At 41.0% G+C, this 10,499-nt stretch overlaps 2 protein-coding genes across 2 annotated transcripts; one reads left to right on the forward strand and one right to left on the reverse strand.

The window, feature by feature from the left end:
* Positions 1 to 716: 716 nt before the first annotated feature.
* Positions 717 to 7,485, reverse strand: nolc1 (nucleolar and coiled-body phosphoprotein 1). The gene is made up of 14 exons (XM_015040746.1): positions 7,271 to 7,485; positions 6,959 to 7,014; positions 6,141 to 6,279; positions 5,929 to 6,049; positions 5,737 to 5,837; positions 5,610 to 5,635; positions 5,461 to 5,546; positions 5,051 to 5,191; positions 4,888 to 4,977; positions 4,334 to 4,795; positions 2,527 to 3,837; positions 1,891 to 2,012; positions 1,731 to 1,814; positions 717 to 1,636 (listed from the first exon to the last, which is right to left on the reverse strand). The coding sequence occupies exons 1-14, from the start codon at positions 7,379 to 7,381 to the stop codon at positions 1,478 to 1,480; spliced, it is 3,009 nt and encodes a 1,002-aa protein (XP_014896232.1). The 5' UTR covers positions 7,382 to 7,485; the 3' UTR covers positions 717 to 1,477.
* A 336-nt stretch (positions 7,486 to 7,821) lies between these two features.
* Positions 7,822 to 10,086, forward strand: mrps6 (mitochondrial ribosomal protein S6). The gene is made up of 2 exons (XM_015040747.1): positions 7,822 to 8,322; positions 9,983 to 10,086. The coding sequence occupies exon 1, from the start codon at positions 7,952 to 7,954 to the stop codon at positions 8,282 to 8,284; it is 333 nt and encodes a 110-aa protein (XP_014896233.1). The 5' UTR covers positions 7,822 to 7,951; the 3' UTR covers positions 8,285 to 8,322; positions 9,983 to 10,086.
* Positions 10,087 to 10,499: the final 413 nt, after the last annotated feature.

Raw genomic sequence — 10,499 nt, forward strand, 5'->3', positions numbered from 1 at the left:
TGGTACATAACTTCAAAATGGAAGGAAACATACTTTGCATAAAGATATTTTGTTGCAGTAACAGCTGCAACTCTTCACTAGACATCTGGAGGCTGAAATTTTTCCTACAGATTTTCAAATAAATATCTGTCTGGACTTTGACTAGGTCTTTGGGTTACCCATACACATGCTTTCATAAACCACTGTTTTAGTGGTATTGTTCTGCTGGCAGGTGAACCTCCTCTGCATCTCAAGTCTTTTGCAACCATTAGGTCTTTGCAAAGTAACTATTTAATCCAATTCATATTCTCTGTTCCTGATAAAGACAATAATTCACACAACATAATTCTGCCACCACCATGCTTTACCATGTAGATGACAGGTTCAGTGCAAAGGCTGGTAGTGACCATGTACATTTCATGAGTAACTTTGAAAAATAAAGTTGAGTAGTTTTAATGCAGGATACTTATTTTACTCATGCATTACTTTGAAGTAATGCTACTCTTCAGGACAGTGCAACCAACCTCTGTATGGAGCCAGAAAAGTCATTATTTTTTAATTGTTAAATCTGAAGAAAAAAAATAAAACTAAACATCAAATTTTGATTTTAATACATGAAAAAAAAAATAAAAAATAAAATCTCATTTTAAAGATTTGATTTAGTTCTGTGATGTTTTTGCTTTAAACAAACAAAAACATGTTTTTTGTTTCTAAAAAATATTTTTTAAGCATCAGAATCCCTTAACATAAATATTTTAATGTTAGATTTTTATTTAAAGTTAGAATAATAAAAAAACAACAACATAGAAGCTCATTACACTGAAAAGATGGCTCTCAGTTTTACTAATAACTCATCATCACTAACGAATGTGGAGGGTTAACATGAGCATCCACACATCAAAACAAACAGGATCAAAACAAACAGGATCAAAACAAACAGGATCAAAACAAAAGTTCAATTAGAAAAGGTATGGAGCAGAAATGGGTGGCTCTAATAATCCCACATGGAATAAAATTTTACTATAAATACAGTATAAAATTTTAATGTTTACTGTGATTGTAAGAGGGAGGGGGAAAGCCCAAACACTCCCTGCTCCAAAGTCTAAATTTAACAATACCTCAGTTCCATTACAAAAAAAAAAAAAAAAAAAAAAAAAAAAAATGAGCCTGATGGGTCACATGGCTGTCATTCACCAAGAGACAACTCACAATTAAACCTATAGAATGAAAGTTACACGACACAAATCGTTTGAGACGGAGGGACAGGTTAACATAAGCTTCAGCTTTGTACCATCAACTGGTGGCCTGCAGCCACCTAGTGGCCATAAGTAATATCACACCTTGAATCAGATCAAAGAAGACCAAAGGTAGATGAGTACATTAAGTGCCAGCTGGGCTCAGTTGCTCAGGTGATGCTGTCAGACCGTCTCCGGGGGGTTGGGGGACCAAACAACAGATTCCTGAGCCCACAGCTGGGCTACAGCTGGATTAGGAGAGATCAATCGCTGTCAAACTTGATGGAGTTGACCGAGGTGGAAATGGCTCCGCCGCGGTAGCTCCCTCTCTTCTTTTTCGTCTTTTCGTGGCGGAATGACTTTCCTTTGGTAAACTTGAGAGCCTCGTTAGCTCTCTGTCCCCAGTCTCCGTTGGCTCCATTCTGGGAGGAGAAGCAGAAATGAAAATGTAAAAACTAGGGGGGGGGGAGAGAGAGAGACTTCAAGGGTAAAATGTTGAGAGAAATCTAAACTCACCTTAGCTTCAAAGGAGTTATCTGCCAGTCGGGGATCGACTTCTACATGTTCTTCAACTATTCTACGGAACGGTACGTTGGAGGACTGCAACAAAGTTATTTCCATCAGTTTTCTCATCAATAAAATCTGAACGCATCAGCATCAGTTCCACAGGATTTACCTTCTTATTGGCTTTGGGGAAAGTCTGCGGTGTGGTCGTTACTTTCTTATTTTTTGGCGTCTTTCCAGCTGCCTCTTCACTTTCTGATGACTCTTCATCACGTTTCCTCTTTCCATTTGTATCTGGATGAATCAGAGGCATGAATCAGTTGGAGAAACTTGGAGAAAACAATCCAAACTGCAAACATTAATCATGATCATAAGGAGACAAGAAAAATCCAACAGTAGTGTGCATTTATGTTCAGTTCCCTTTAACTCCGATGCCCCCAAATTAAATCCCTTGCTCCAAATGCCCACAGAAAAAATAAAAATCAGCTTCATGAAGACCAAGCAGCACAGCAGACCGGTCAAGGAGGAAGTTTTCAGTACATTTAAAGTAAATTTAGGTGATAAAAAGACAAGAAGCTTTCTGTGTGACTGTAACGCCACACTTCACTGGTGGCGCACTTTGTCTATCATTTTGGAAACCATGTATAATTTTCCTTAAACTTCACAATTATGAACCACTTGTGTTTTATGAAATCTGACTGAACGAGAAAAGGTTTAGAGGTTCGACTGTTTTTGTATAACAGTGATCAAGTGATGACCGTTGGAAAGAAATGATCTGATGCTGGAGACCAACATGTGGGGAACTCACTGTTGGCTGTGGGAGTGGGAGGAGCCGTGGCTGCTTTCCGCGGAGCTTCGTCCTCTGAGGAGCTGTCTGAGGAGCTGCTGCTCTCCTCGGCTTTGGCTGCCGCCACCGTCTTGTTCTTTGCTGCGGCAGCAGGAGCTTTAACTTGACTCGTTTTACTGACTGCTTCCTCCTCAGAGCTGCTGTCACTGGATGAAGACTCAGCAGGCTTACCAGCTGCCTTCGCCACTGTAGCTGCAGCTTTAGGAGTCGCTGCTTTGCCGTTGGTGGCTGCAGGTTTAGCAGGAGGGGCCTCCTCTTCTGAGTCGGAGCTATCTGAAGAGTCAGAGCTGCTCTCTTCTGCCTTTTTCACTGCAGCAGGTTTGGTGGCCTTCCCAGCTGCAGGTGGTTTGGTGGCCTTCCCAGCTGCAGCAGGTTTGGTGGCCTTCCCAGCTGCAGCAGGTTTGGTGGCCTTCCCAGCTGCAGCAGGTTTGGTGGCTGCTTCATCCTCCGATGACTCTGAGCTGTCAGACTCAGAGCTGCTCTTTGTTTTACCAGTTTTTGCTGCAGGAGTCGCAGGCTTTGAGGCTGCATGCTTTGAGGCTGGGGTTGCTGCTTTGGTCACTGCAGCTTTGGGTTTAGCTGGTTCTTCATCTTCAGAGGAAGAGTCAGAGCTGCTTTCAGAGGTTGCTGCAGGATTTCCTGCAGGTGTTGCAGGCTTTGATGCTCCAGCTGCAGTTTTAGCTGCAGGCTTTGAGGCTGGGGTAGATGCTTTAGTTGCTGTTGGTTTAGCCTTGGCTGGTTCTTCATCTTCAGAAGAAGAGTCAGAGTCAGAACTGCTTTCTGCTGCAGGTTTTCCTGCAGGCTTTGAGGCTGGGGTAGCTGCCTTGGCTGCAGGTGTTGCAGGTTTTGACGCTGGCTTCGCCTTGGCCGGCTCTTCTTCTTCGTCTGACGAGTCAGAGTCTGAGCTGCTCTCTGCTGCTGCAGCAGGTTTGGCTGCAGGAGTTGAGGCTTTTGAAACTGGCGTTGCCACCTTAGGGGCTGTTGGTTTGGTCTTCGCCGGCTCATCATCTTCAGAGGAGGAGTCGGAGTCCGAGCTGCTGTCTGCTGCTGCAGCAGGCTTTGCAGCGGGTTTTGGGGCAGCGGCAGCTGGTTTAGCAGCTGGCTTAGCAGCTGGCTTAGATTTCGGGGGTTCGTCCTCTTCATCAGAGGAATCCTCCGAGTCTGAGCTCGTTTCTGCTGCCTTTGCGGGGGGTTTAGAGGCAGCAGTCTGGGTCTTCGGGGTCGCGGCCTTAGAGGGCGGCTTTGCTGGAGCCTCATCTTCAGAGCTGCTTTCTGAGGAGACAAAACATTTGCATTCAAAACCAGGATGACATGAAATGCTCTATGGCTGAAATGATTAAGGCTTGATAAATAATTAAGAAATCAATTCATTGTTAACTGGACTATACAGATTTTTAAAAATGCAAGTTGCTGAAAAACACACTCAGAGCAGTAATTAAGCCAAATCTGTACAAAATATATATATACACATAATAAATTTAAGATAAAAACGCCTTTTGTCTGTAAATATGTTCTACCAGAAACTCTTCAAGTTGCCTCATAGTTTTAGCTTCACCCAGAGCAGATTCACTGAGGGAAATAAAATGTTTATTTTAAAAGGAAATTGTTTGTTCATTTGCCTCTTTTACTGCATTTCTGACATTGTATAAAATAGTTTAAGAGCTTAAATAAAAACATCAGCAGCAGAATGTGCCAATTTTAATAATAACTCATTACTAAAATAATCATTAGTTGCAGATCTAATCTGCTCCTTTCCGGCTTGCCTTACCTGAGCTCGAGGTCTCGTCTTTCTTTGCTGCAGCGGTTTTTGCAGGTGGAGCTTTGACTGCAGGTTTTTTAACCGCCTTCTGTTCCTCCTCTGAGCTGGAATCCTCTGAGGAAGAGGAGGAATCCTTTTTAGCAGGTGTGATGGGCGCAGCAGCTTTAGTAGGAGCAGCTTTAACAGCAGCAGGTTTGGCAGGAGGCGTCTTTGCTGCAGGTTTCTTCACCCCCTCTTCCTCCTCATCTGAACTTGAGTCTTCCTCAGAGTCCTCTGCTTTAGCCAGCGTAGCTTTAGCCGGGGTAGCTTTAGCCAGCGTAGCTTTAGCCGGGGTAGCTTTAGCCAGCGTAGCTTTAGCCAGCGTAGCTTTAGCCGGGGTAGCTTTAGCCAGCGTAGCTTTAGCCGGGGTAGCTTTAGCCAGGGTAGCTTTAGCCGCAGGCTTCTTGGCTTCTTCTTCATCTGAGCTTGAATCTAAGAGTACATAAACACAGGCAAAAATGTATTTTATCTGTTGAGCTTCACATGAACCAGAGTACAAAACGTTTGGGTTCTGGGATCATTACCGGAGCTCTCTGAACTGGACTCTTGCTTCTTTGCTGCAGGTTTGGTCGCTGCAGGTTTTGCGGCGGTTTTCTTCGCAGGAGCAGGTTTTACTGTAATTATTTAACCATTTAGTCACTAGTTAAATCCTTTGACAGGTCAGACTGAGAAAGCTGAAAAACTTACCAGCCACCTTCTTCTTCTCCTCCTCTTCATCACTGCTGTCATCACTGCTCTCTGAGGACTCGCTGGCCTTGGCTTTGCTAGCAGCAGCTGCAGCAGGAGCCTTCTGGATGGAGGCAGGCGGAGGTACGGCGCTGTACGGTCCTGACAGGACAGAGGTGGACATTTACAATCAGGTCACAAGGGACTGCAGGAACAAACATCCTTTACATTTTTCAAATCAACATTTATAGAGTTTATAACAATCGATTTATTACAGATATGTCTCTAGCGGTCGGGCTTCTAATATGGAAGTTGCAAAAGATCGACTGTAAAGAAGTAGATGATGGAATAGATGAAAAACATGGATGGATGGACAGACTGGTGTTATTTCCAAGTACATAAAAGTTAAAAACTTTAAAACAAAATCAAACCTGGTTTGGGTTTTTTGCTTGGTGGAGTTTCATCTTCAGATGAAGAGTCTTCACTGCTGGACTCAGCAGGAGCTGCAGCTTTGTTTCCTGGAGCTGCAGCTTTGTTTACTGGAGCTGCAGCTTTGTTTACTGGAGCTGCAGCTTTGTTTACTGGAGCTGCAGCTTTAGCAGGAGCCTTACAGAACACACACACACACACACACACTAAACCATTATTACATGTTTCAATACATTTCTGCAATCATGGTTGGAAAACTTTCCCCCCCCCCCGTTTACCTTTGCTGGTGGTTCATCCTCAGAGTCAGAGGAGCTGTCTTCACTGCTGCTCTCCTGCTTCTTCTTAGCAGAAGCAGCTGCTTTGGCTGCTGTGACAGCTTCTGTTATCAAAAACAAAATGCATGTAAAGTCATTTTCATTATAAGCTTTATGCTGTTTAACAGGTTTAACTCTTGCCGTCTTCTGACTTACTCGCTGCAGGAGCTTTGGCGGGTTGCTCATCTTCAGAGTCCGACTCTTCGCTGCTAGAGCTGCTGTCCTTCTTCCTCGTGCTGCTACCCGCTGCAGCAGCAGGCGCAGCCTTAAGAGCAGTCTGCATACGTAAAATTTCATTTTTAGAAACTGAGTGCAGTTGAAAATCCTGCAAAAATGTTGAGTTTCAGAATGAGGGTTTTGATTCCCACCTTTGCAGGAGTTTTCTTCTCCTCCTCGGAGTCACTCGAGTCCTCACTGCTGGAGCTTTCTGCGCTGGGCCTGGCCTTCTTGGCTGAAGGTCCATTAACTGATGCTGAAGCTGCTTTCCGTTTCCTGGCCTCAGGAGACCTTATCAAGGAAAATGAATGACATTACTCCTAACAAATTAGATTATTCACCAGGAAATCTTGAATTTACACCATCTCCTGCTCCTCGAAGTTCAAACATTGGAAGAAGCAAAACAGTCAGAATTTTAACTCTTGACTTTGTCTTCCTTTAACTCTGAAATGGGCTTCGCTTCATCTTGCTCTAAAGACTGTGGTTATTCATGCCATACTTTTTTCCTTCCACTACGCTTTTCATTAATTTGACAAGCGAGATAGACATGGTGTCAATGACAACCTGCAGGAAGACTGTCAAGTCATAATATGGCCATAATATACAATTTCTGAATTAAAATTTATTTACTTAGACTTAAATTTATAGGGAAAATATTTGTTTGGATTTTTACTACAAATGTCATTAAAATTAAACAAACGTGCTTTATTTGTACCACATATTTTAACTAAATTTTTATTTATTGTGACACAAACGTACATTGAAGCATGCAACGGGAAAACAATTGCATTTTATTCAAGCATTCTTGATAAGGAATACATTTAAAAATGAAGGGCGCACCAGCAATTTTCTACCATATTTAAAAAAATAGAGTGTATTAATGATATTGCCAGTATCATCTATGATCATTTTTTTTTCAGTAGAGAGGAAATACTTATGAAAAAGAGTGTAAAAATGAAAGGGAACTGACTTCACCCAGAAGTTGTAGATGCTGACCAGACTTTCTTCATTTTGATCTTGTGGAATCTGGAAGAAGCAAGAAAATATATCTTGGTCTTTCATCTCAAAGAACTGTCTCAATCACAACTACACATATCGACTCGTTTCTTCTTTATACTTTCACAAATAAGTACATTTAATGCATTATTCTCTGAAACAGGTGGCGATTACAACACAGCTGCACGTGTTAATTTCACCGGGCCCCCCACGTTACCTGTGCGTTCAGTTACGTTATAAACCCTCTCCCTGCAAAACAACAGATGGCTCAAAGTGAGACACTTACAACTTTAGTCTGCTTGAGGAACTGCTGAGCCGCCTTGGTGAACTTGTTCTCCAGCAGGAACGAATAAACGCATTTATAAAGATCACTCGGGACAGAGTTTGGCTCCGCCATTTTTACCACGCTCCTAGGACAGAGAGGAAGTGACAGAAGCGCGCAGGCGCCTCATGATGACGTAAACAGATTACTCTCTGAGGCGATGGCTGCCTCCGTTCGAAAAAAATGCTTAGCATTTTCAGAAAACTGGTAACAGTTCTTGCTGACAATGTGGTAATAAAATAAATCAAACAGTGTTTTACATTCAATATAATATGTAAAATGCCTTTAATTATTTTTCTATTTGAAGTATCTTTTTTTTCTATTGCGGACAGAGTGAGACCTCCACTGCTAGTTTATTTTCCGAACTTCAAAGAATGTCACTGAATATTTTTTTTTTTATTCCAATAGGTACATATTCTTACTGTAGGATTTTACTTAGATATATATTTTTATTAGTTTGATATAATATTCCAAACTCAATTTTTATTTTTATAATTAGTTGTGGTTTTTGGAGGTTATGCGCATGCGTGATTCTGAAGTCCTTCCGTGTCCCTCGTGTCATAACATGGTCGCCTTCACTGCTATGACCCCAACTTGTTGTTAACCAGATTGAAATCTTGAAAAGAGGACCACTTCACTGCAGCCATGCCTCGCTACGAGCTGGCTCTGATCCTGAAGGCGATGCAGCGACCGGAGACGGCGGCCGCCGTCCGGCGCACGGTGGAGACCCTGATGGAACGCGGCGCGGTGGTGAGAAACCTGGAGAACATGGGAGAGAGGCTGCTGCCTTACAAGATAACAAAACACAACGAGAGGCACAGCAGAGGGACTTACTTTCTGGTGGACTTTTATTGTGCTCCGAGCATCCTCGACGGCTTGTTGAACCACCTGCACCGTGACGTGGACGTGGTGAGACCCACGGTGTTGAAGAAGGAAGAGCAGGAGCCCAAAAGCAGCGGCTGTGGCCCCTCACAATAACGTCATTCACTTTTTTTTATATCTCTCCAGTAACCCAGGTGATGAATTGCACATAGCAACAAACAGTGATTAATTTGAGTTGTGTATATGTTAACTATTAAATAAAGGTGGAAAGATTTAACTCTAGTATGAGATAGAGGTGTGGGATATAGGTATCTTTCTGCCATGTATTTACTTGGTATCGAATCAATACCAAACTCCACCAAAAGGTAGCCTACCTTGAATAACAACTCTACCTTGAATAATTCAATTTTTTTAGGAACATTTTGTTTTCAATTATTCCTGGAATATTTTTATTCTGTGTTTATTTCATGTTCCCTGAATTCTTAAATTCAAATTTGAACTGGTATAAGATGCTCAAGTTATGACAAACAGTTAAAAAAACAAATTACAGTAGTTACACTGCTCTTTAATGGTTAATGTTTAATCCATTAAAGAGAAGGGATAATGTAACCATTAACATACATGTTTTATTCATATTTGATTCATAAACTGAGGTAAAAATATAGAGTGAAACCTATGATATTTTTTACTTATCCAAGTTCCCATTGATAGGCTCAGATCAGTGATCGACAGGTTAAATACAAAACAATCAGATTTTTGTTCATTTTTTTCATTCTAATGCAGCAAAACTAAAACTCCTACTAATTTTGATCTATAAATAGATCAATAAATATGTTCATTGTGCTTTCTTTTGAGTTTAGTCAAAGTTAAATAAAAGTAATAGATGTTTGCTTTAATGCATAAATAGGGAATAATGTTGTAATTCCTCAACCACCTCCATCAAGGAACTTTCAGCACATTTTTTATTAAAACAATGTTTATAGAAGTGACTTTGGTTGTGGTTACGGTTTCCAGGATTAATCGTGTCAAGCTCTGTATCCTGATTTACCAGATTTTTCCTTCTAAAGCTGATTAAAATATAAACATCTGTACAAGGCTAACAGTCTTTCTAAATGTAATTTCTACTTGGAGATGCTTTGAAAAGCTTTAGTGTGGGAGACAGAGTGAAACTGACTCGCAGGTGGTTCAATATAAACACGGCGGCCTTGAAGATTATGCTCAAGCTTTATTCGTCTTCTACCTTCAGCCTAACTTTATGGAGACATTCTTCAAAAATAAGAAAGACAATGAACCTAAATGCATATTTTCAGATCAAACATGCTTAATTATATTTAAACTGAGATTGCCAGTCATTAATACGTATTGATGCAGTTTTACCTGATTTATAAAAAAGCACATTTTTCTGTTTGAAAAACAGAAGGGGACAATATGGACTATTTTACTCAGCATTTCCTGTTTCATCTGACTTTTATGCCTCACTAAGCAGACATGATCTCAGCTCTGACAGATTTAGAAACGTGATGGCGAAATGCGAGAAAACCTAATGTCTCTTTTTGAAACAGGAAGATGTTTTCTTAATTAGGCCATAAAGGAGAACATGTTGCTGTTTGTGTTTTTACATGCCACATCTCTCCATCAGATTCTTTGCAGTTTTAATTTAGATGTGCTTATCATCCTGTGCTGTTGAGAATAAGCAGTTCTTGTGTTGCACTATAAATAAACATGTTGCTCTCTTTGAATCACTTGTAGAAACAGGTTTACACAGAAATGTTTGCATGTTTCTTTACCTGCTGTTACTTTATTCTGTACTGATTATTATTCTTTAACTATGTGTAATATTTGTTTCACACACAGGCTTCGCTGCTCGTGAGGACGGAACGACATGCTGCTGACCTGCCCATAGCTGCTGGATGTGATATTACTGTATATGTAATGAAATAAATTACTATTCCCTTTTCTCTGATTGAAGTTCATTGCAGACAGTGTGGGCCATATGATCTTTAGCCATGTGATGGCAGTTCCTGTTCATGTTTTCACACGCTCACTGACTTGACTTGCTGTGGGTAGTTTTTTTTGTAAATGTATGACTATGTTAGTAGACAATCCATACAAGATGACAGTTGTTTAAGAAATTATTTTTTTAAAAACTGCCTCAGAATTTCTTCAAGAAAACCAGTCTTGCCATTTATAAACCACACTTTGCTTGGGGTTTTCCAAGAAAGTTGCCAGGCAGTTGTTGTGAAGCTTTAATGAAAGCCACACCTTAAAAAGCATAACTGTGACACCCAAGTAGATGTACTTTTAAGATATGCCTTTGTTTTGAAATGAGGTTTTTTATTTGGACCTCAATAGAATAATAACATGTATTTTT

The sequence above is a fragment of the Poecilia latipinna genome, unplaced genomic scaffold (assembly GCF_001443285.1).
Source record: "Poecilia latipinna isolate Pla-1442-1.1 unplaced genomic scaffold, P_latipinna-1.0 Scaffold525, whole genome shotgun sequence".
In the NCBI taxonomy this organism is placed as follows: Eukaryota; Metazoa; Chordata; class Actinopteri; order Cyprinodontiformes; family Poeciliidae; genus Poecilia; species Poecilia latipinna.

Bases quoted from the DNA above. Each gene is read 5' to 3' on its own strand.
- mrps6 (XM_015040747.1), top strand. From the start codon at position 7,952: ATGCCTCGCTACGAGCTGGCTCTGATCCTGAAGGCGATGCAGCGACCG.
- nolc1 (XM_015040746.1), bottom strand. From the start codon at position 7,381: ATGGCGGAGCCAAACTCTGTCCCGAGTGATCTTTATAAATGCGTTTAT. The intron at 5,636-5,736 runs GTAAACGGGGGG...GTGTTCTGTAAG, and splicing joins AGGATGAACCACCAGCAAAG to GCTCCTGCTAAAGCTGCAGC. The intron at 4,796-4,887 runs GTAATGATCCCA...ATGTACTCTTAG, and splicing joins GTCCAGTTCAGAGAGCTCCG to ATTCAAGCTCAGATGAAGAA.